The sequence below is a fragment of the Chelonoidis abingdonii genome, chromosome 1 (genome assembly GCF_003597395.2).
Source record: "Chelonoidis abingdonii isolate Lonesome George chromosome 1, CheloAbing_2.0, whole genome shotgun sequence".
Taxonomy (NCBI): Eukaryota; Metazoa; Chordata; order Testudines; family Testudinidae; genus Chelonoidis; species Chelonoidis abingdonii.
The window spans coordinates 278,150,566-278,177,116 of NC_133769.1; the positions used below are offsets into that span (position 1 = coordinate 278,150,566).

Genomic DNA, 26,551 nt, shown 5'->3' on the forward strand with positions numbered 1-26,551 from the left:
ATCATTGTGGCATTTCCTGTCAGCAACGTCCGAGGCCGCAGGCACAGACTAAAGAACCGGTGAGCCGGGCATGGCTCAGGCACGTTGCAGGGAAAGGCTACCTCCCCGACCCCGCTAAGTAGTCATTAAACTAACTATTAAAGAAAACGATATAAGGATTATAACTGTATTAAACACAGAACTACGAGTAGCTAGGAAGCGGAGGTCAGCCTAAGCTGCGCCTCCACTGTTCCAGACGACGACACGGGCGTAAGAAGGAACTGAAAGAGCGGCTGGGTCCGGCAGGGGTATATTCCGGCAGCCATAGCGGTGCCAATCCAGGGGCGCCCTGCCGACCCACAGAGATGTTGCTAGGGTAAAATCTTCCGACGAACGTGCACGTGGTGCGCGCACATCTACTAACTGGAATGGATATGAGCAATCACTCGAAGAAGAACTGGGTATGTTTAGTTGGGAAAAGATATTAAAGGGAGGAAATGATAGCAGTCTTCAGATACTTGAAAGGTTGCCATAAAAAAGATGGAGAAAAGTTGTTCTCTTTTGCCACAGAGGGAAGGACAAGAGGCAATGGGTTCAAACTACATCATAGCAGATTTAGATTAAACCTCAGGAAAAGCAAACAGAAAGAATAGTAGGACAATGGAACTGCCTCAGAAGGTTGTGGAAACTCTTTCACGGGAAGTTTTCAAAAGGAGGCTGGATAGCCATCTGTCTTGGATGGGTTAGACACAACAAACCCTACACCTTGGCAGGTGATTAGACTAGATGGCCCTTGCAGTCCCTTCTAATCCTATGATTCTCTGGAATCAGCTCATTAGTTTTTGTGCTGTTATAATCTGAACTAGAATAATTTTATCCATGTAGTCAAGGAAATGTGAAATCGTCAAGTCAAGGATTTAATTTATGTATATATTTCATTATGTTTTCACTATAAAGAACTACAGACTAGAAAGAGAAGGAAAAAGTTAAACCTTTGCTTTGAAGCGACTCCCTATATTACAAATTATCTATAAAGCAATGTATCACTTGAAACCAGAAGTAGAAAATGGCAGCCCCTGCTGAAAAAAAAGAGTTTTCTGGTCTTCAGATCATTCTCTAAGAAACCTTTGAAACTGAAAACATTTGAATCACTGCCACCACAGATTGCATTTTTTTTTTTTTTTGTTACAGGGATGAACAAATGCTCATTGCACCTGATGGCCAAGTAGGCTACCAAAGAAAGCAGATTAGAAGTTTGCAACATATTTTCTTGTCCACATAATTCATTTAACTTATTTTATTGCAACTTCATCACATTTAACAGCACTATAATCTCAAACAAATATTGCACGTCTGTGAATCCACTTAATCCTCCTTGGTTAGATTAAAGTGGGCATTGGATCTATTTTGTAGTCATAATTTTGCAATATAATATCATGATACTGTGTAATATTTTTTTTTAAAAAATTGCATCAGAAGATCATTAAGGTTTTCTTAGTTAAGAGCCCATATGTCAGGAAGTACCAGCATGAAGTCTGCAATATTAACTCTTCCCTCTTGTGCATTATACTAGTATTTTATTAAGTGATGATATACATTTCTAAAATAATACTATACAACAAGGATCAGCAACGTTTGGCACATGGCCCGCCAGTGTAAGCATCCTAGCGGGTCGGGCCGGTTTGTTTACTTGCCATGTCCGAAGGTTCAGCCAACCACGGCTCCCCCTGGCCGTGTCCCAGGCCAATGAGAATGACCTTGAGAATATTTCAGCATTCGCTTATGTATTCGGTAATTTCAAAGATCCAAACACACATCAAGAACAGCATTTTAGGACATCTGGAATCCATGCAAGTTTATTTTGGGATATCTGGCTGCAAAGGCCATACTTGAATTTAGCAACCACCTCAAATTTTGGGCAACACTGGTGGTGACTTTCCTTTTGAACTCAATTATATATTCAACACCCAAATTTCTACAAATCATCTCTTTAAGACCAAATAAAGTTTTAAACCTAGAGATGGCTGAAAGCTTACACATGCTACAGTATTTCCTTCTCACGCGGGTTTGAGGGGAAGTGAAGGTAGCTATGAAATTCAAAAAAAAATACAAACGAAAGAAAGGGAAAGTTGATAGCAAAGAAAGTCAATCAGAAGGTAGGAATCGTAAAAAATTGATAAGGGAAGCAAAAGGCTACAAGGAGGCACTTTTTGGCCAGCAGAGTTAAGGAGTTTTTTTAAATATATTAGAAACCAAAAGAATCCTGATTGTGATTTTGGTCCACTACAACATGGCAATGGTAGAATACTCAATAATAATGCAGTAAAATCAGAAGTGATCAATAAATATTTCTGTTTTGTACTTTGGTGAAAACAACAGATAACAGTCTCATAATACGGTCATGATTATAACACTCTTTCTATTCCACTAGTAAATCTGGAAGATATTAAATAGAAGCTACTAAACATAGTAGGTGAGTGGGTGTTTCCGGGGGGGGGGGGGGCGGTCCCTCAATGATCAGTTCTTAGCCCTACGCTATTTAACATTTTTATCAATGACCTGGGGGAAAACTACATAAAACGATCATTGGTACAGTTGGCAGATGACACAATAATTGGGATAATGGTAAATAATGAAGCAGAGAGGTCACTGATTCAGAGCAATCTCAATTGCTTGGTAAACTGGGTGCAAGCAAACAATATGCGATTTAATATGGCTAAACATAAATTTACAAATCTAGAAACAAAAGAATGTTCCCAGGAAGCAGTGACTCTGAAAAAAGACTTGGGGGTTGTGGTGGATAATCAGTTGAAAATGAGCTGCCAGTGTGACGCTGTGGCCAAAAAGCTAATGCGATCCTGGGATGCCTAAACAGGGGGATCTCGAGCACGAGTAGAGAGGTTATTTTACTTCTATATTTGGCACTGGTGTGACTGTTGCTGGGACATCCAGTTCTGGTGCCCACAATTCAAGAAGGATGTTTATAAACTGGAGACAGTGCAGAGAAGAGCTATGAGAATGATTAAAGGATTAGAAAACATGCCTTATAGTGATAGACTCAAGGAGCTCAATCTATTTAGCTTAACAAAAAGAAGGGTAATGTGTGACTTGATTACAGTCTATAGGTTCTACATGGGAAACAAATATTTAATAATGGTCTCTTCAATCTAGCAGAGAAAGGTATAAAATAATTCAATGGCTGGAAGTTGAAGCTAGAAAATCTCAGACTGGCAATAAGGCATATTTTTTTAATGTGAGAATAATTAACTAATGGAACAATTTACCAAAAGTCATGGAGGATTCTCAGTCACTGACAATTTTAAATCAAGAATGGATTTTTTTCTAAATGATTTGTTCTAGGAAGTATTTTAGGGAAGTTTTATGGCCTGTGTTATACAGGAGGTCAGACTAGATGATCACAATAGTCCCTTCTGATCTTGGAATCTATGAATCTATTGTTCCTTCTATAAAAAAGAAATTCAATATACAACTGATCATTCATTTTAAAAGCTCTATATTAAAAGCTCCTTACAAGTCAGCTAATTCAATTTTAAGAGGGTTTTTTTTCCTATACATGAAGAGAAAACAGACACGTTTAGTTTGAATAACTTATTTCTGATTAAAAGAAAAATAAAGGAGACCAAAGTAAAGGTCCTATCAGAAGGCAGTGACAGTCAACACTGAAAAGAACACAAAATGGCTGCCTGTCTGTTTAGACAGCATAGTCATTGGACAAACAAAGGCTTACCAATTACCACCCAAAAACAGATGAGAACAAGAGGCCTAACACCTGAGGTATGTACCCAGAGACCAGAAAAAGGACAGAGGTGAAGCTAGTCCTGTAATCGTGACAGTGGGAATTTGGTGTTAGGGTTTATAGTTCTGGAGGTGTGAATAAAATGTGGGCAGATGGGCATATTCTTGTAATCAAGTTACATGTGAGTTAATATCTGAAGTCCCAGCCTATGCAGAGTTACATTTGAACAGGATGATGATGTAGTGTCAATGTTGATGTGTTATCAGTTCACTTCATTTGCTGAAAAATTATGATACAGCCAACAGTAGGGGCAACTTTCCAGGGCTATATGGAGCTAACATTCACATATCATAACAATACTTCCCTACCTCATTGGGGTGTTGTAAGGATAAATTTATGAATCCTTGCAAGGCACTCTGATGATCAGGGCCACAAAAGTACCTTGAAAGACAAATGGCAAGACTCTAGTTGTCTTCAGCAAGACCAGGACTTTGCCATAAGCACTCTCTCTCTTTCAATTAGTTTTTCCCAGTTTATTACATATACTCACATAGCCCATATTCTTCCCATCTCCCATGCCCCCAATTGCCCTCCACCTCAGCCTATGCAGAGGACCCCTCACCAGTGTGGAGAGGTTGCAGTGAGAGAACCTGCTGAAAGGCAACTACACCACCAGCCCTGCCAAGGACTAATTGATCTGAGGGAGGGCTTTGCAGTGTGCATGCATATCAAGTGAAATTTATCATGACAGTTTTTAGATCCTCAAAGGTGTAAAATCCTAAACAAAGTGCCTAATTAAACCCACTTCTTTATTTTTCTCAAAGGCCACTAGTTACCAGCCACACACTCAAGTTGCCACTCCTCCACAATTAATACTCTCTTTGATAAAGTACAATAAGCATTAAGGGGAACTAAAATAGATAACTTATCACAGATCAGTTTAAGCATATGATAAAGTTAAGGAAATGCTTTTTGAACAAATTTTGAAATGTACAGCAGAAAGATTTACCTTGAAAAGCAGCTGCATTATGAGATATTAAAAACTTTAAAGTAGAGCTTGATGTTTGAAGCACTTGTTGTATATCCTGCTTTACTACAATCTGGTATCTCTCCTCCATCTTTTTGGTACAACATGTTAGATTTTTAGATGTACAAACTTGAAGATCAGCCCCTAGAGAAAGAAATACACTTTTATTTTCCAAATTTATCATTATTTGTACAGTGCACTATGACATACATGATCATAGAATCATGGAAGATCAGGGTTGGAAGAGACCTCAGGAGGTCATCTAGTCCAATCTCCTGCTCAAAGCAGAACCAACACCAACTAAATCATACCAGCCAAGGCTTTGTCAAGCCAGGCCTTAAAAACCTCTAAGGATGGAGATTCCACCACCTCCCTAGGTAACCCATTCCAGTGCTTCACCACTCTCCTAGTGAAATAGTTTTCCCTAATATCCAACCTAAACCTTCCCCCCACAACTTGAGACCATTGCTCCTTGTTCTGTCATCTGCTACCACTGAGAACAGCTTAGCTCAGTGGTGGGCAACCTGCAGCCCCTGAGCTGTATGCAGCCTGTCAGGATAATCTACTGGCAGGCCATGAGACAGTTTGTTTACATTGCCCATCTGCAGCTCCCAGTGGCTCCGGATCACCGTTCCCGGCCAATGGGAGCTTCAGGAAGCGTAATGCGCTGGCCACTGCTTCCTGCAGCTCCCATTGGCCGGGAACGGCAAACTGCAGCCACTCAAAGATGCCGTCGGTTGTGCCTGCGGATGGTCAATGTAAACAAACTACCTCGTGTCCCGCCAGCGGATTACCCTGTCAGGCCACATGCAGGTTTCCCACCACTGACCTAGCTCCATCCTCTTTGGAAACCCACTTCAGGTAGTTGAAGGCTGCTATCAAATCCCCTCTCACTCTTCTATTCTGCAGACTAAATAACCTCAGTTCCCTCAGCCTCACCTCACAAGTTATGTGCTCCAGCCTTCTAATAATTTTCGTTGCCCTCTGCTGGACTCTTTCCAATTTGCCCACATCCTTTTTATAGTGGCTGGCCCAAAACTGGATGCAATCCTCCAGATGAGGCCTCACCAGTGCCAAATAGAAGGGAATAATCATTTCCTTCAATCCGCTGCAATGGTCCTACTAATTCAGCCCAATATGCCATTGGCTTTCTTGGCAACGAGGGCACACTGTTGACTCATATCCAGTTTCTCATCCACTGTAATCCCCAGGTCCTTTTCTGCAGAACTGCCACTTAGTCAATTTCCCTTTTGTAACAAAGATGACATAGGTCAGGGGTGGCCAAACTGTGGCTCACAAGTCACGTCAGGCTCTTTTACAGTTAAAGTGCCGCTCATGGATCCCCCCTCAACCCTCCAACCCCATTCTTCTTCACCCTACCAGACTTGATGGTGGGGAGCTTGGGACTTCCGCCATGCAGCACAGTGGTGGAGTAGGGGCTTCTGCCCAGCAGGGGTGGGGAAGGAGGGGCAAAGGGAGTCTTGGTCCTTCAGCCCCGTGAAGCATGCCTGCTGGGGCTTCAGCAGGAACAGGGCTGAAGCCCCAAGCCCTCACAGGTGCCTCCCATGGGGCAGAAGCCCCGAACCCGGACTGGTACGCTCCGCCTATCAAATTTCTGGAGATTGTCATATGCAGCTCAGGAAGTCAGTAAGTTTGGCCACACTTGACATAGATGAAAGCATTACCCAAAGTTCTCAAAGATGTCTGCTCCTGTTCCACAAAAAACAGATGCATGGAGAATTTTTATTTCTCTTGTTTATTTAAATACCTTATATGTTTTCCCCTTTATAAAGTAATACAGAGCAATGAAAAGTGTAAAGATCTAAAAAGAAAGAAATTCATATTTTAATAAATAAACTGCAGTGTATCCAAAAGTTCACTTCTAAAAATGGGTAAACCGACATTTCCAAAAAAAAAAAAAAAAAAGGTATAACTTTAAACATAGCATTATTAAAAACGTCTAAGAATTAAATTTTGTTCTCAAATACAGAACTTTTATTGATATGTATCAAGAGATTTCTTAGGAATTTACATGAGAAATCCTCTTAAATCTGCTCTCTGGTTGAAAGTCTAATTCTGTTGCTAGGTTTACATGCTGGAGCCTCCTCATGACAGATGGAAGATGAGAACAATAGGATGAGGACTGCAAGGTTGAAAATGTGGAAATAGACCAGGATAAAACTGACAAAACCTGATGTCATTTACCCTTGACTTCTAACCACGCTGCTACCCATTCTCATTCACCCTTCATTCCCCTGGCATTGAATCTGCAAGAGCTTTATTTTATTTTAATATATATATGTGTATATATATAAAAAAATTCCTTTAGCTACTTTTTAAATCCTATTTCTAATCCTCTCTGTTAAATCATTGCAAGATACTGTAAATAATATTTGAGGAATGGAGGCACACATTTTATACAATGACTATTTCATGAGAGGTCTCAAATCACGGTGTTTAAAATGGTATTTTCATAAAAAGCTATTTAACAACAATTTAAGCTATTGAGGATTATATCCAAGTGTTCTGGAAACACGGACAATGTATGACTTCACTGGGTCAAATTTATTCTCAGTTATATCAGAATATCTCTGCTGAAGTCCATGGAGTCATAGTGAAACAGCAGATTTTTATACAAAGGCTTTAAAGCATGTATATTAAAACTATATACCAGAACATTAATGAAGACAGCCAAATGTAGCTTAGTTGGTTCCCATTTCCCCAATCAAATTAATATCACATGGGATAAAAAGTAAACAAAACAAGGATCTTAACTGGTTCAGTCTCCTCACAAAGAAAAGTGCCCACAACCACTGACATTGCCCAGTGCATACATAAAATGTCTAGAACTCCAGCCATGCATAAACATAAAATATCTCGATTCATGGAGGCATTCGTATTAACCCCCCAGTAAGTCAGGGATACACAGGGCCGGTGCAACCATTTAGGCGAACTAGGCAGTTGCCTAGGGCGCCAAGATTTGGGGGCGCCAAAAAGCGGCGCCCTCCCCCCCCCCAATTTTTAAATGGTTGCAGTGGCCGCTGCGTAGTCTGAGCTGCCGGCAGCCCGGCAGCTTAGGGCGCCCCCGGGGTCAGGAAGCCACCGCGGTCTTCAGCGGTGGTCTGGTGGAGCGGAGGAAGAAAGAGGACCCCAGCTCATGCATTGGGCAAGGTAAATTCTAAATTATAAGATGTTACTCTGTGACCCTGTATTGTGTATAATGTATGTGATGGGGGGGAGGCGCAAGATGGAAGTTTCGCCTAGGGCGCGAAATATCCTTGCACCGGCCCTGGGGATACACAATACAGTAAACACACACTACAGTAAAGAGGGAGCAGGAAGCTCTTATAACTAGAAAAATCTTTTTGCTTGTTGCTTCAGAGACTAATCAGGTACAGTTGGACCCCATTAACAATTATTTCCTAACAAGAACAGCCACCTTCCCAGTTGCCCGTAGAGCGTAACCATATGTGGTTTTCTCAAGTCACAGACCCAGAATTTCTGTCACTCAGAACATGAAACAACTTGCAAGAGCCTACTGTCCTCCCCACACATTTTTTTTTTTTAAATCAAAACTGGCCACACATAGACAGCCTTTAAGGCTGTTATTGCAGGGCCAGTCTGGTCATTTCTGGGCCCAATGCAGTGTGCTTTCTTGCCTTCACATTTGCAGATGGCACTTCATGACTGAATCTCAATCCTCCTGTGAGGAGGGAAAGAGTCAGCAGTCTCTACAGCATTATCCCTGAACCCCGTGAAGCCTCTTGTACTCTGTCCCCAACCACTTCTGTGGCAGTCCCACAAAAAAGACAATACAATCTATGTCACCTTTCTTGTAAAGTGGAGAACCCCCAACCTTTAACCAGGACCGGCTCCAGGGTTTTTGCCGACACAAGCAGCGAAAAAAAGAAAAAAAAGAGCTGCGATCGGCAGCAATTCGGTGGCAGCTCCACCGCACCACTTTCTATTTCAGTGGCAGGTCCTTCCCTCTGAGACGGACCGAGGGACCTGTCGCCAAATTGCTGAAGAGTCCGACGTGCCGCCCCTTCCCCTTGCTGAGCTGGTGCCTGGAGCCGGCCCTGCCTTTAACGAAGTCCCTAACGTAGCAGTGGTAAAGGGATTCCCAAGCAGCATGGATCCAGTGTAGCTACATCACCAGAGGAATCATCATTATAGCTGCATATAGGAATCCAATCAAGGATCAGGGTTGCACTGTGCTAGGTAATGTTCAGACAAACAAACAAAAAAGACAATCTTTGCCCCAGATTGCTCACAAGCTACACAAGGGACAGGATGCAACAGCTGGACGAAAAAGACAAAAGGGACAGGGAAGGGGATAGGTTGGGAAGATGAGGTAATAAAACAAAAACAGTTTAACAGAAGTCACAACTTGCCACTTGCTTATCCAATGCCAAATGGGAGTGATTTGTTCATTCTCATGACAAATACATATTGTGGAGAATTATCTTTGCTTTTTATTGTGTTTACTGCAAATTGTGAGGGGAAATTCTGGTTGGATCTCAAAGCGGTTGGAACAGTTTGCTGCACATTTCCTTATGGCATGGGCTCTTACAGTTGTTATAAACATTTTTCCCTCGGGTACAAGATACATGTTAAGTCACAAACTGAATACTGTATGGTGGAGGACGGGTTAAACAGGATCTTAATCTTTTCCACACCTCGGGTAATATACAATAGAACCTCAGAGTTACGAACACCTTTGGGAATGGAGGTTGTTCGTAACTCTGAGATGTTCATAACTCTGAACAAAACATTATGGTTGTTCTTTCAAAAGTTTACAACTGAACACTGACTTAATACAGCTTTGAAACTTTACTATACAGAAGAAAAATGCTGCTTCTCCTTTATTGTTTTGGTAGTTTACATATAAGACAGCACTGTACTGTATTTTCTTTTTTTTGTTTGTTTTTGTCTCTGCCGCTGCCTGACTGTATACTTCCAGTTACAAATGAGGTCAGTGGTTGGTCAGTTCTTGGTCAGTTCATAACTCTGAGGTTCTACTATAGTGGCATCAGTTTTTAGGCAGAACTAATTCAGTTCATTGGAGGACTTCATTCAGAAATTGATAATACTGTATGGTCTTTCAGATTTTCACTATGTAGAAAAACATCTGACTCCATTTAAAGAAAACCAGTTATTGAGCTATACCAATAAAATGTGTTCTGCACTAAATCTCTCCTGCAAACATAAGCAGAGGTGCATCTCACTATTCCAGAGGATTTAAGCACCCCAGATGCATGCAGAAGTCACAACTCTGAAATACTCTTGTGTACTACCATAAAGGAGAATGTAACTATTGGTTTTGAAAACTGACTGATGCAAGTGACATGCCAACAAATATGTTTGCAGTAGGATTCTGAGAGATTAAGACATGCAGACAACTACATCTACAAAAGGCTGCAAACCTTCCTTACCCCACAAACAGAAGGGCAAACGTTTAGTCTCCTAATGCTAATCTGAATTGCTGATCTTTTCCAAAATCTTACTTGTAGGGTCTGAATACAGTATTATTTTCAAAGTGTTCTGACATCAGCTTAAGATACCTTTGCCTTCAAACCATCTGATGATTTGGTGGCCTGTCACCCAGGTCATCTATTTTGAACTATGCAATTTCTGCTACCCCTGAACACAAGTTTGATAACTTTGCTGAGTAGGTCCTCCCTAGATCTCTTGCTCCCTGAAAACTTATAACATCCCGCCCTCCAACGCTCTGGAGTCGGCAACAGAACCAAAACAAAACCGCATTATGCAGGTGGCAATTTTGGTATTGTTTGTAATAGGACTGCCAGGCGTTCGTTTTTTGATGAACACCTGGTTGAAAAGAGACCCTGGCAGCTCCAGTCAGCAGCGTAGCGGTGGCCCAGGGTTAAGGCAGGCTCCCTGCCTGCCCTAACTCCATGTGGCTCCCGGAAGTGGCTGCCAGGTCTTTGCAGCCCCTAGACACATGGATGGCCAGGGAGCCTCCATGCGCTGCCCCTACCCCAAGGGCAGGCTCCACAGCTCCACTTGGCCACGAAGAGTTACTAATCAGAGTTGCGGGACCTGGCTTCCCATGCGTCTACGGGCTACAGGGACCCGGTGGCCGCTTCCCAGGAGCCATCATAAGCATTGCTGGGACCCTACACCCCAAGCCCGGAGTCCCCTCCCACCTCCAAACTGCCTCCCAGAGCCTGCACACACCCCCAACACTCCATCCCCCTGCCCCAGACCCCTAATTTCACCCCAAACCCATCACCCAGGGATGTTCGGTGTCTCTGTGCATTGTATACCAGGCCTAGGGTAACCATATTTCCTAAAGTAAAAACAAGATGGCTGGGGCTCACCTGGGCCTGAGCTGCCCCCTCCCCTGCCCTCAGGGCTTGCCATAGCCACACACACCCCCACCGCCCAGGGCTGGCCACCCCTCACCTCTGTGCCCCATACTCCTGAGGATGGGGCTGACCCCCAAGCCCCCTGCTACCCGTGGGGCTGATTTCCCTCAGCCCCGTGCCACCCACGGGTGGGCCTGACACTCCCTCCCTCCCCTTCCCAGCCCTATGCCGCCTTCATATGGGGCTGAGCACCGGAGCACCTTGCCTAGAACATTAAACAAGGAAGACAAAATAAGAACTCAAAGTGGAAGTCTGCTTGCTTATATCTGTAGTTGTTACTCGTTACTTAAATAAGTGCTACTTGTTTAAGAATTGGGATTCCATATATCACAACAGTGGTGAGGGCTCCAGTAAGTTGCTGGGAAGACAGATCAGACTAATAAGTCGAATGGGTCAGGAGGATGGATTAGGGATGCATGATTCTTTTAAATCAAGAAATTCAGTGTTAACAGCTATGCTCATGCAATGTTAAGATTGGGAGTAAGTTTGTAAAACATTCAAATCAGGACATTTAAAAGCTACAATTCCCACACCAAGGCTGATCTCTGTTACAGTGAACATATCTAAAACTCATAAATTTGGCATAACTCTACATACAGTATGCTTCATGCAGAGCATTTCAGTTGACACCATTGATGGAAATCAATATTTTAATTGTCACATTTAAATCCTCAGTCTTATCACTGCATAAGCATACTGTTGTGTTAAATACCATTTCATGTGGCTAATAATTAAACTGATTGAAAATTTAGACTATTCCTTACAAAATAACATACTGTTAAAATAGAAAGCAACAAGCTTATCTAATATATCAATCACCAACAAATAAATTACAGGAGCGATAAAAGACCTGCAGCAATATTTACTAATCACAACAGGCAGGTTTATACTCATATCCTGAGCATCTAGTTTTCATTCACTTGCTTTCTTTTAATTCTCAATAAAACCATCACACAGTGAATACCACCAGGGGAGAGGAGTTGAGGCCTAGTTTGCAGCATGCCAGCTGCCAAGTACTTGACAAACACAAGAGAAAAATATGTTTACAATGTTTGCATCACTGCACTCCTAACTACCATTTTTCTTTGCTATGGGACATTAGTTTGTTAGTATTATCTTATCTAACAATAACAACGTTTTCATGCTTATTGTTGAAATTAATGAATCATTTATAATGATGTTGATCTGGAACTTTCTAAAAGACTGCTTAAGTAATTAAGACTAGATTCAATGCAACATTTATTTAAACTGTATTTTCTTGTTATTTGTTCCTCTTTGTTTGTCTTTTTTTTAAATAAAAATAACTTGAATTTAAAATTAAAGAAATCTGTTGATTATATGTTTGGAAAATAACATGACATGACAATATTTATTTCTTACCTCAACCACCATACATGGATCTGTCAGCATAATGCCCAATAAAACAGAACAAAAAGATAAAAGTCATAGGCCTGGTCTAATATTGTCAACTCACATGATTGCAACTCTTGTAATATTTGATATGCTTTTCAAAGTCCCAGCTCCTTGAGTCAATGATATGGAGAGAATCCCAGCTTTCATTTAAAAACAAAAGGTGGGATTCCAAGAAGGAACTTCAGCTTTGCTACACTGAGCATCATGGAACATTTTAGGTGCCTTGGGAAAAAAAAAAACAAAAAAAACCACAACACACAGGAACAGCACTGCGACCCACAAAGCTGATTTTAAGCACCTAGGCTCCCACTATAATGAATGGGGAAAGACAAATGCTTAAGAACGTGAGCCACAAGAGCCAGAATGATAGGCAGGGAGCCACCGAAGCTAACCAATGGGAAATGCTGACAACAAGGGTGTCCCCCCCCTACTCTTGAAGGTAGGCACCTAAGTCCAGGCTGCAGGAAGGCATCTATCTCTGCTTAGTGACCCAGGAATGGTCACCTGCCAACTATACTCAGGTAGCTAAAGCATTGCTTTTGGGAATAAATTAGGGGCCTGCCTCACGTCACACAAAACAACCAGAGGAGGAGGCAGTGGTGATGTCACATAATAACTTTTAGCCCAATGGTTATAGCACTCACCCAGGATACAGGAGACCCAGGTTCAACTCCTCCTCTCTGGAGAGTGCTCTAGCCATTGGGCTTCAAGACATTCTGCTGTGGGGCTCCCTCAGTCTACAGTTGAAGCTGTTCTATGGTGGATAAATAATGAAAGTGATTGGAGCAGGAGGACTGGATCCTGGGTCTCCCAGATGGCCCTGCTAACCACTGGACTAGAGTCATTCTTATTCTCTCTCTTTGGCCCAATGACTATTTAAGTATTTATCCACAGTGGAACAGTCATGAGGGAAGTGAGAGAGAATGACTCTGTAGTCCAGTGGTTAGGGCACTCCCTGGGAGGTGGGAGACCCAGGGTCCAGTCTCCATGCTTCAAACCATTTGTTCATTATTTATCCACAGTGGAACAGCTTCAACAGGTGAGATGGAGAGACCCTCACATCAGAATACCCCATAGCTCAGTGCTAGGGCACTCTCCTGACAGGTGGGAGGACCCTGTTCAAATCGTTTCTCCCTCTCCAACAGATTGGGGAATTGAAGCTGGATCTCCCAAGATCTCAGATGAGTGCTCTAACCATTGGGCTAAAAGTTATAGGTGGGCACCACCCCCTCCTCCTAGATTTTGAATGGGACCTGGTCTGTTATGCAGCCACAGAGCACACCTACCAGATCAGGCCCTGCACATGACTTAGGCAGCCAAATACCTCTCTTTCTCTGGTTTGTGCATGGCTCTGGAGCTTAGGTGGGAGGTAGGTGGCCAGACATCTAGAATTAGGCAGCAGAAAAACAAGCACCAAGGGAACTTCTACCCTGAAAACATAGGCGGTAAGTGAGTTTAGGCAACTATAAGGTTCAGTGGGAGTTCTGTGTATCATAATGAAGCCAACATTGATATTTAAGCACATAAATCTGAGACTCGGGCACCTAAATACCTTTGTGAATCTGGACCAAAGTTTCAAACCTTCACTGTTGCAGAGTAAAGCCTGAAAACCCAACTAGAACGTACCCCAAAAACACGAACGCCAGAAGGCAAAGAAAAAGAACCTTCTTAAGCCAATCTCATGATTTCTGGGGACCTGACTCATGATTTTTAAATACTAAAGGTTGACATTATTGTTGATTACATTGCCATTATAACAATGGCAATCTTTCCATTGACTTTAGTGGGAGTTGCAATGGGCCCTATGTGAACAAAGGAAATATCCTAGTAGAGGAATATAGATTTGTAAGTGTCTGAATCTGAAACAGAGTGGAAACAGCTTGGGATAGAAAACTTGACCACTGTCATTCCACACTGCTCAGTACTAGGGCCAACTGTCAAACTAAAATACTAATGACATTAGAAGGTACATGATTTAAGGTGGTATTTGCGAAAGATATATCAGGAAGTAGGAAATCAGTATAAAGGGAGAGGGCAATAACATTCAGAATGACTTGTGTAAACTAATAAAATAGTTCCATATACAATTCAGCATAAAGATGTATAGTGTAGATATAGGACATAGAGTGAGAAGGATTTTAAACCTAGTGCAGCACTTTTTCCCAAAAGTAACATGAAGAAATACAAGAGTACTTCTCCCCAAAAAACCTGACATAATGAAATATTTTGGCCCAATAGGACAGCCAGTGGACTACCCAGGAAGCCAGCATCTGAATGCTTAGGAATGAGTTCGACCCTGGTTATTACATCTGTGAGAGAGTAGGATAAGTCAGTGTCAAATTGTGACCTAATTTTGTGTTGCAACCTCCATTTGGATTTAAGAACTCCATTGTCTGCTATATGTTGAACTTAAGTCTAACCTCACCTAAGGCATTATGATGATATATTCCAGGCAGTTACCCAACCCAGAAAAGTTGTTTGACATCTAGTTGAAAGACTATGAATGAGAAATCATCATAAAGCAATCTGGGGCCATCAACTTAGATTGCCTTTCAACTGTTGATCCAACATCATGGAAAAACTGACTGTGTTACACAAGAACTTCAGCAAGGTTCGTTGATCTGCAGCTTCTCTGCCTGGGCATGTGACAAAAGAGAAGGACACAGTATTTAAGGAGCTGCTCTTTAAGAAGGAGGACCTTCATCACCACATGCCAGTAGACCAGACTGAAGAGTAAGAAGGCAGGAGGGATCAGACCTCAGACTCACAGAAGAGACAAGATCTGTCTAGGGGAGTGTGCATCTCAAGATTTCTGTTATTTTAGAAAGATCTGTAACTGTCTAATGCTTTTGAAGAGTAAAGTGACTCTGGTTAAGGGCTTGTCTACACTTAACGGGGGATCAACGTGCGGCAATTGATACACTGGCAGTCGATTTAGTGGGTCTGGTGAAGACCCGCTAAATTGACCGCAGATCACTTTCCTGTGGACTCCTGTACTCCACCAGATCAAGAAGAGTAAGGAGAATCAATAGGAGAGCATCTCCCATCAACATCGCCTAGTGTGGAGTTCACAATGAGTAGCGATAAGCTATGTCTACTTGAGTTACACTATTCACATAACTCAAATTGCATAGCTTAAGTCGACTTTTCCCTGTAGTGTAGACAAGGCCTAAGACATTTCTTTGCTAAGCCTGTGTCATGCTTTCATGCCATGTTTTCATGCAATTGGTTTCAACAAGAAACCAGAGTAGAGACAGCTAGGTAGAATCCCCAGGGAACCACATGCAAGCTACTACGGGGCTCAAGAGGTCTGAGACACTGGTTTTCAGGGGCTAAAGTAGCTGGCCTACAGAATGCCATGTCCCAAGATAGGATTTCAGAAGGGGACTGGGCTGGGTTGTGACAATGCCATTGGAGATTACACCTTTCTCTGTGTATTTTAAGTCACATTCATGGCTGACAAATCCAGAAAAAGGGTCTCTGCTGTGTGAACAATCACCAACACAACTACTTCAAGATAGAGTTTATTTACTATTGTGAACATACACATCAATTTTACGTCCCCTTCTTTCTGCCTGCTTGCAAATTTTTCTGAACAAGCAAAATATACCCAAATCCTGCCTTCCAAGATTTTTGTCAATTTCAGTGCTATGTCAATTATCAAGAATGGAGCAGGCAGGTAAAGACGACTGGGGATATAATATCCATTCATGTATGAAATTCAAACTCAGTACTCTAGGTTTATCAGAGGGTCACTCCACAGAAAACCTGTGATTTTAGCAATATTGCAGCCTTCATTTTGGAGAGATGCTACTAGATTTTTCATTCTGCAAAACCAAATTTAAAGACAAGTTTATCATGTTTAAGGTAGATTAAGTTTGGGAATGATCCCTTCAAAGAAAATTCTTCAATTTTGTTAGACTTTTCTGTTAAGTCCCCTGTTGGGTTTTTTAAAAAAAAAAAAAATTCCCCTCTCACCCCCATGGGTGGTATGTGTCTTCCTCAACCTCGGGTCCTCTACCAGAGGCCTGGGAGTTTGAGGGTTCTGCGCAGTATCTTAGATGTTCCTAGCACTGCACTCTTCTGGACAGAGAGCTCTGATGTTGTTCCTGGGATCTGTTGGAGCCACTCACCCAGCTTAGGAGTCACAGCCCCGAGTGCTCCTACCACCACTGGGACCACTTTGGCCTTCACTTTCCACATCCTCTCTAGTTCCTCTTTCAGGCCCTGGTACTTCTCCAGCTTCTCATATTCCTTCTTCCTGATGTTGCTGTCACTTGGCACTGCTATATCTATCACCACCGCTGTCTTCTGGTCCTTGTCTATTACCACGATGTCTGGTTGATTGGCCAGTACCTGCCTGTCCGTCTGGATCTGGAAGTCCCACAGAATCTTAGCCCTGCTATTCTCCACAACCTTCTGTGGAATCTCCCATCTGGTCTTGGGAGGGTCTAGCCCATACGCTGTGCAGATGTTCCTGTACACAATGCCAGCCACTTGGTTGTGCCGTTCAGTGTATGCTGTTCCTGCCTGCATCTTACATCCTGCCACTATGTGTTGGACTGTCTCTGAGGCCTCTCTGCACAGTCTGCACCTTGGGTCCTCTCTAGTGTGGTAGACCCCTGCTTCAATGGATCTGGTGCTCAGTGCCTGTTCCTGTGCTGCTATGATCAGTGCCTCAGTGCTGTCTTTTAGTCCAGCCCTTTCCAGCCACTGGTAGAATTTCCCAATGTCAGCCACCTCAGCTATCTGTCGATGGTACATCCCATGCAGGGTCTTGTCTTGCCATGGCACTTCTTCTGCTTGGTCTTCCTCCCATGTCTGCTGCTGCCTCAGGCATTCTCTCAGCAGCTCATCTTTGGGGGCCATCTTACTGATGTACTCCTGGATGTTCCGGGTTTCATCCAGGACAGTGGCTTTGACGCTCACCAAGCCCCGCCCGCCTTCTTTCCGGCTGGTATACAGTCTCTGGGTGTTGGACTTGGGGTGGAAACCTCCGTGCATTGTGAGGAGCTTCCGGGTCTTCACATCGGCAGCCTCCATGTCCTCCTTTGGCCAGCTCACTATACCGGCAGGGTATCTGATGACCGGCAGGGCGTATCCGTTGATGGCGTGGATCTTGTTCTTCCCACTGAGCTGGCTCTTCAGGACCTGTCTTATCCTTTGGTGATACTTGGATGTTGCTGTCTTCCTTGCCTCCTCATCGTGGTTTCCATGTGACTGTGGGACGCCAAGGTACTTGTAGCTGGTCTGTATGTCTGCTATGTGGCCCGCTGATAGTTCCACCCCATCAGTCTTGACTACCTTCCCTCTCTTCACTACCATCCGGCCACACTTCTCCAGTCCGAATGACATCCCGATATCCTCACTGTAGATCCGCGTCAGGTGGATTAGCGAGTCGATGTCTCGTTCATTCTTAGCATACAGCTTGATGTCATCCATGTAGAGGAGGTGGCTGATGGTAGTTCCACTCCTGAACCTGTACCCGTATCCAGTCCTTGTGATTATCTGGCTGAGGGGGTTTAAGCCTATGCAGAACAGCAGCGGGGACAGTGCATCACCTTGGTATATGCCGCACTTGATGGCCACTTGTGCAAGCTGCCTTGAGTTGACTTCCAGTGTTGTCTTCCATAGTCCCATTGAGTTCTTGAGGAAGGTCCTTAGTGTCCTGTTGACTTTGTATAGCGCCAGACATTCACAGATCCACGTGTGCGGCATTGAGTCATAGGCTTTCCTGTAGTCAATCCAGGCTGTGCTCAGATTGGTCTGTCTAGACCTTGAGTCTTGGCCGACTGCTCTATCTATGAGCAACTGGTGTTTTGAGCCTCTGGTGTTGTTCCCAATGCCCTTCTGAGCTGTGCTCATGTACTGGCCCATGTGGTCCTGTAGCTTGGCAGCTATGATGCCTGATAGGACTTTCCATGTTGTGGGGAGGCAGGTTATTGGCCGGTAGTTGGACGGTTCTGTCCCCTTGCAGGGGTCTTTCATGATCAGCACTGTCCTTCCTTGTGTTAGCCAGTTTGGGTGGGAGCCTGCTGCTAGCAGCTGGTTCATCTGTGCTGCTAGGCGTTCATGCACTGCTGTTAGTTTCTTTAGCCAGTAGGTGTGGATCATGTCTGGTCCAGGTGCTGTCCAGCTCTTCATGTTCTTGACCCGCTGCTGGATGTCTTCTACTGTGATGGTGACTGGTTTCTGTTCTGGGAGATTGCTGTGCTCTGTTCTCAGGTCCTGCAGCCACTTTGCACTGGTGTTATGAGTCTTCTCTTTCTCCCATATGTTCTTCCAGTACTGTTCAGTTTCTGCTGCTGGTGGCTCTGCTGTTATTGTGTTGTTGCACTGCAGTTGGGAGTACACCTTGGATGGTTCCTTGGAGAACAGGGCATTTACTTTTTTGGCCTCTGCTTCTCTAGTGTATCTCCTTAGCCTGGTAGCCAGTGCTGTGAGCCTTTGTTTAGCAGTCTCTAGGGCTTCAGATGGAGTCAGGCCCTTGTATTTTTTCAGTAGCCAAGTCTTATCCTTAATCTCTACACCCTTCTGTAGTTCCACCAGCTGACTAACTTCTCTCCGAGTCGCCTTGATCTTATCCTCCAACCTCATTTTCCAGGGTGGGTACATACTGTTGTTCTTCTTGATCGTGTAGCCAAGCATCTCCAGGATTACAGAGGCTGTAGCGTATACCAGTTCATTGGTTTGAGTTATGGTGGTAGTAGGGATTGTCATGAGGGCTCTATTGGCATCTTCTAACATACTATCTGATGGTACTTCTCCACTGAGCCTTGGTAATCGGTCTCGAGGATTGACTGTAGCTAGTTTCTCCATGATCTTATGCCTCATATCAGCTGCTGTGCTCTGCAATGGAGGGGGTGGCAGTGAAGTTTCAGCTTCAGGTGTGGGCTGCACATCCACTTGTTCTTCCAGGTCTTCTTGAGTCTGGGATGTAATGTGGAGTTGGTCTATCTCAAGCTGTGAGAGCAGCTTCCTCTTTACTATGTTGAAGCGTTGGGTAACTAGCTGTTTCTCAGTAAGTGTGGATGTAGGTCTTTTGTCCATCCATAGTCCCCTCATACGTTTCATATATCCCCTCTCATTAGGTCTACTGTTGTAGTAGCATTCCATCAATTCCAGGTTCTCTTGTCTCGTCCATGAATGGTTTGTTCCAGTAGCCCACTTATCGTCAGATTGTCCTGGTTCCTCAACATCTGGCGCGGACCTTGTTAATCCGGGCGACGTCCGAGCCGGCATGACTCTCCTAGTTCGTGTCACTCTCATATTTGAGGTAGGCAGGTGAAACGTTAGGGGGTCTTTTGCCCAAGGACCCCTACTGGAAAGTTGGGTACCAACCGGGATTTGAACCCCGGTCTCTCGTATCAAAGGGCGGTCTCCCGTATTAAAGGGCGGCGCTCTTAACCACTACGCTATCCAGTCGCCTATACATATATATATATGCTTCTTTGTTTACTACGGATGTACTGATACAGCACTATTTTTTTTTTTTTTACTATAGAAAGTTCAGGTGGCTACATGTATATTAAGGATAGCCTGACACTTCTCATTATAAGACATTGTTTTCAGTTGCTTATAATTTTGCCAATATTAGACTGTTTGGGCTGAAGTTTTTTGGGGAAGTTTCAGCTAAAACGATGAGAAGGAAATGTTTTGTCCATACTAAAAAGAATTCTTACAGCCTTTTAATAGATAATCTGTAGAACCTCCGTGTTTTGGAGCAAGAGCTTAAATTTAGTAAAGAGGTTACCCTAATGATGACCTTTTGCAATCCCTATGAAAACCTGTCCATATTTAGCCAAGTTATAAGTCTCTGATCAATCATTGTTCCCACATGCTCATAAGAGACTTGTTCGAGTTTGACAGCTACATTCTGCAAAGATTCCAGCTAAACTGAGAATGCTCCAGCTCCTCGTGATATCCACATACCAACTAGACTGTACATACACCATCCCCACAGAACAACTGAGCGTGCTCCATTCTGAGACTGCAGAGGCTGAGCAGGACTTTCTTTGTAATTGCTCCTACCAGATGCTGGGGGCCACTGTGGTGCCAGGTATCAGAACTGAGAGTGAACAGATTCCCTCCCTACCCCCAACAAACTGGCTCCCGGGCAATACGGAGGAAAGAGAAGAAACATCCTGACTGGAATGCAGAGTAGGAGAAGGAAGAGATATAGTGCAGGAGGACAAATGCAGGAACTCAGGGAGGGTGGTGAGTAAGGACAGGAGCAGAGGAAGAGGGACAGGAGCAGGTGAAGGATAGGAAATGTGAGGGCAAACAGGGGCAGAAGAAAACAGGAAGACTGGGCAGAGCGATCTGTAATCACTAGAGCACACTCCCCTCCAGATTCTAGAATTGAACCCACTATGAGTCTCAACATTCCTTTCCTGTCTATTTTTGAAACCCACTGCCCAAATGTATGTCTCCAGCCCCCCTACTGGAAGGGCCACTTAGAAGAAAAATAGCTCTTTATGGTGACCAGTTACTTCATTCGCTCAAGTGGCAGAGGACTGTGCTGTGGATCTAAAGATTCCAGCACTGCTGATGACCCAACATAAGGTTCAGTATGGTTCCACATGATGGAATTTCATTCTTCATTTTGCTTTTTAAAAAACCTAGGAAATTACATCCTGAAAAACTGCATTGCAAAGAGAAACACTCAAAAGTTAGGCAACATTAATTCAGTCCTCTTGTGAGTATGAATTATGATACACTATTTAATTACATGATCAAAACCATTTTTTCCACAGAACTGTAAATGTCATTTAATCCACAGAGTAGACCTGCTTTGGGAAGGTATTAAGGTTGTATAGTTAAAGAGGCTGTTGTCTGTAATATCCCAGCCTCATTTGTTGCAGAAGTTGGAAGGTGCGTAGTGAATGAAGCAGGGAAATGCAGAAAAAAAAATCTCTTATGATTAAAGCAGCTGAATGCTGCCCTGGGAAGTTTGATTCTATCCCTGTCTCTGCCACAGAGTTCCTGTGAGATCCTTGGCAAGTCACTTCCTCAAACTTTTCACATATGGCCACTGTGTGTTTTTTCTTTTGAGTACCCAACTGGAGACACCTGGAGTACTCACAACTTCAGCCAAGGACAATGGTAGTTCTTCTATAAACATACCAAATGTTATAAAATGCTGAGTACTCTGAAAAAAATCAGGCCTTAGGCTTCTTAATTTGGGCACACAAGATAAGTAGATATTTGACAATTTTGACCTTAATAAAAGGCAGCCTCAGTTCTTACATTTTCTAACTTTTGAGTGCTTGATTTTGAACTGCAGTGTTCTTTTAATGTATGTTTGGGGATGTAACATAAGTATACATTACATAAGCAGTTTATATTGCTCTCATAAAGACTTGTCTCTTGCCTGTCATTAGTTCCAAGATGAATCTCTCATGAGTTGGCCAATCTAGATCTCTTCACAACCCCAGAAGCAGAGGGCATTCAGTAAATTAGGTGAAACTTACAGGATGGGGGAATCTATTCAGGAAACAGTGACTCTGAAAAAGATTTAAGACTTGCAGTTGATAATCAGCTGAACACAAGTTCCCAGTGTGATGCTGTGGTCAAAAGAGTTATTTTACCTCTGTATTTGGCACTGCTGCTATAATACTCTACCCAGTTTTGGTGCCCACAATTCAAGAAGGATGTTGATAAATTGGAGCGGGTTCAGAGAAGAGCCATGAGAATGATTAAAGGATTAGAAAACATGCCTTATTGTGATAAATTAAATAGATTGAGCTCTGAGGTTAACAAAGAGATGACAAATGGCTGACTAGACTAAGGAGTGAGTAGAAGTATCTACATAGTGAACAAATGTTTAATAATAGACTTCATTCTAGCAGAGAAAGGTATAACAAGACCCAATTGTTAGAAGTTGAAGCTAGGCAAATTCAAGCCAAATATAGCTGTAAATTTTTAACAGTGAGTATAATTAACTGTTGGAACAATTTATGAAGGGTCCCTGTGGATTTTCTATCACTGAGAATTTTTAAATCAAGATTGGATGTTTTTCTAAAATCTGCTCTAGGAATTATTTTGGTGCAGTTCTATGGCCTGTGTTTTACAGGAGGTCAGATTAGGCCTTGGAATCTATGAACCCCGCAAAACAGTGTTTTCTAAATAACAACCAAAAAAATATCATTTATACAGAATTTCTTTTGGATATTTTTCTTGGCTGATATTTTCCAAAGTCAAGAGAAACCAATTCCATAGTTTTATGAGTGAAGAGAAGAAAGGACAGGGAAAATATTCAACAGAGTCAAGATTCTGTTCACCTTACTCACCAGTTTGATACTCTTTCACTTTCTTTTAAACCAACAGGACTATTCTCAGGAGTAAGGCAAGAAGGAATTGGCCCCAATATGAACAGAAATTGTGCAACAGTGCAAGAATGGGATCCTGAAGGGAGAAAAGGTTTTCCTCATAATGTTTACAAACTAGCTAAAGAAAACAGAGAAGTTTACTACAACAAATATCTCTTGTTTTGTATAGTATGCAACACAGAAAAGTTAGTCATTTGCAAACAAATAGAAATATAAGTAACCTTAAATGCACACAGGTTAACCTCATGCAGGTTGTTCAAATGCCACAGCGAGGCTTGTATAAAAACCTGAACAGGGTAAGCGCACACAGACAAAGGATTCTCCTTATCCTTGATTGCCTCTCACCGTAGGCAAATTAAAGTTAAATCTTTCCTTCAGAGAAAGGATCCATCTTTCTTTCTGAATAAGAATTAATCACACAGAAAAGCTTAGCAGAGGCTCTGTACATACAATAGAACCTCAGAGTTACGAACACAAGGGTTATGAACTGATCAATCAACCACACACCACATTGAGAAATGGAAGTACACACTCAGGCAGCGGCACAGACACACACACAAAAAAGGCAAATACAGTATAGTATTGTGTTAAACGTAAACTACTAAAAAATAAACCGAAAGTTTTTTAAAAATTGACAAAACTGCTTCTGTGCTTGTTTCATTTAAATTAAGAAGGTTAAAAGCAACATTTTTCTTCAGCACAGTAAAGTTTCAAATCTGTCTTAAGTCAATATTCAGCTGTAAATTTTTGAAAGAACAACCGTAATGTTTTGTTCAGACGGACATTTCAGAGGTATGAACAACCTCCATTCCTGAGGTGTTCATAACTCTGAGGTTCTACTGTACTAGGAGTACAGTACACAGAGCCCCTAGTGGACAGTGAATGATTACCGTAGGAAACTGGGTAACCCATCTCACCAAGAGAAACAGGTAACCTATGAAGAAATAAGCAACTCCCTTACCAATTAAGCTAATTAGCATAAACTTGAAATATGCCACTTTGTAACATTTAGTCTACTCGAAATTTGGTATAAATATTAATCAGCAGATTTTCTTCCTAGATTTCCAGAACAGCAATACTCAAATGTTAGCAACCCGAGGACATCCATTTTGATTTAAAATGTTTCATGGACCCCCCAAATCCCCCGCTCAGCTCCAGGCCCCACTCCCATCCCACTCCACTCCACCCCTTCCCAAGGCCCCACCCCTTCCCCACCTTTTCCTGCCCCTGCACCACTCCTGCTCCTCTTGTTCCCTGCCTCTTTCTGCCCACTTCCCCGAACTCCATCCCTGCTTCTCTCCCTCCCTCCCAGTGCGTCTTACATGTCACTGAACGGCTGGTGTGCAGGAGGCATTGGGAGAGAGACGGAGGAGTTGATCAGCAGGGCCAGAAGCCCCAGATATGACTCACAGACCCCCTGGGAGTACCCTCAAAGAGTCCTAGGGGTCCATGGACCCCAGTTTGAGAAACCCTGTTCTAGAAGATGATCTAGTTACTGTAACTCCAGCTTGCATTACTCTCAAAAATAGTTTTCTATACTCTATCTGCATCTTACACCTCCCTGTTTTCCAATCACAGATATTATCTCTCTCACCACTCCAATATGGAACATAGAGGAACAGACATGATGTGTAGGTCTCAGAAAGTTATTGTACAAATGCAAGTACTTTGGGAGATGAAAGGAACACTGGGAAAATCAACCCATTGTATTACTTAACAAATCATGCCATTAACTTCTGGACCCAGGATCTCTAACACAGAAAATAGCATTAGATTTAAACTTTGTGGCACTGATTTTCAGATATGGCCAAGTAACATATGAAACAGCTTGGCAGAGGTGTGTGCAAATGTGATTTTAAGCACCCCAGCCCCAAATCTGGGCTGGCTGCCTGATCTAAATCATAACAATCTGAACATTGCTCTAAAGTAATCCAGCTGCTAATGGTTCCAAGGGACTGTTATAATACCCAGAGATTGTCAGGGTCCAGGGACTTAGAAAGAGGTGAGCCTCATGACCAGTTATACCAGCTTAGGACCACTTTGTACCAGCAGAGTAGGGGAAAGTAAAAACGCAGTGGAGGATTGAAGCCCATATTGAAGACGGAGAAAGTCCTGTTTTATTAGATGTTTTCTTTAATTGCTAGTCTCGGTTTAAAATGAATTGTGAATTTTAATATAGAAACTCTGAGTTTCATTTGACCTTCATTTTATAGATATGTTATGCTGCCAGCCATATGATTGCCTAAACTGGCAGTTTGAAACTGTTCAAGCAAAACAAAGGTCTCACATTTTAAATCACATTTTTCATTCATACCACAGGAGAAAAACCTGCATCTGACTACTAATTAAAGTCACTCAGCTGATGAGTATCCAACTGGTCCCTGCATGTCACTATTAGTCCTTGGGTCCCACCCCTCACAATGAATTCCAAAGCTATGGTAAGTATCAGAGGGGTAGCCGTGTTAGTCTGGATCTGTAAAAGCAGCAAAAAGTCCTATGGCACCTTATAGACTAACAGACGTTTTGGAGCATGAGCTTTCGTGGGTGAATACCCACTTCATCAGATGCATGTATTTTACTGACTGCTCCCAGTATCCATTCTCATTGTGCTCATCTACATTCAATTTCACATAACAAAGACTGAGAATCAAGTTTAATCAACTCTCATCATGTTTTTGTTTTTTGGGGGTTTTTTTTGCTGGCACCAGCTTTTTCCTTCCCTCCAGAAATTTACCTTGCCACTAAGTTTTTAAATGCAAAACACATAAACTGTTCACTATTGGAAGAAGTCAAAACTTCACACTTTCAAAAAGATTTACAATGCAACCTATGAGCCAAATACCTGCTGGTAGATAACAAAACAGCTACCAGCAAGGCAAAGAAAATTTCATTATTAAATTTTAAACTGTTAAAATCCCAGTCCTATTTCACCTTCTTTTAATAAATACTGTAGCCATATTTTGAAATTAAACATTAAGATAAAAAAAAACATTCTAAAGGCGTCCACTATGGTCAGAAGAAATTAAAAGCAGAAATGAGATTACCTCATTTCATGTCAGAGAATAGGTAAAACGGAAAATTCTGAAAGCTGTTTTCAGATACATTATTATAATATGCATTGATTTCACATTTTTGATAAGTGTAATATTGTTGCAATATAAATAGTCCTTTTTCCCTATTTATCTGAAGAATGATTTTTAAACAAAGCCTCTAAGAGAGCCTTTCAAAACTTTGCAGAAAGCAACACAGGTACTACATGTTGTTTAAAATAGAGTTAAACACAAGGAGATAAAATTCACCTAAATTACTTGAGTTTAAATTTATTTTACTTAAGGCATTGTCTACACTATGGGCTTGTCCGTATTTGAAATTTTTTTCAGGTTAGGTTTATCCGAGTTATGTCATCTGGAACAACTGTTGTGTGACCAATGTGTCCATAAAATCATTTTAACCTGAGTTAAGCTACTTCCCTTTGGGATCATAGTGTACACACAGTATTGCATTGTTTTGAAATAAGTGTTCTGTATTCTACAGACAGCCCATGGTGAAATGCTCTACTAGTCTCCAGGCATTCTGGGATTTTTCTTACTGCAGCACCATGCATTGTGGGAAAGTTACAGAAGGCACTGGAAATCAAGGACTTCTTGGACAC

The 26,551-nt window shown here is 42.4% G+C and overlaps 1 protein-coding gene across 2 annotated transcripts in view; it reads right to left on the reverse strand.

Moving 5' to 3' along the window:
* The window catches only part of GPC5 (glypican 5), a 1,062,966-nt gene that overhangs the window by 989,563 nt on the left and 46,852 nt on the right, over positions 1-26,551 (reverse strand). For both annotated transcript variants that reach the window (XM_075061528.1, XM_075061527.1), the window contains exon 2: positions 4,746-4,907. In XM_075061528.1, the coding sequence (XP_074917629.1) occupies positions 4,746-4,907 (162 nt within the window). The remainder of the gene's footprint in view (positions 1-4,745; positions 4,908-26,551) is intronic.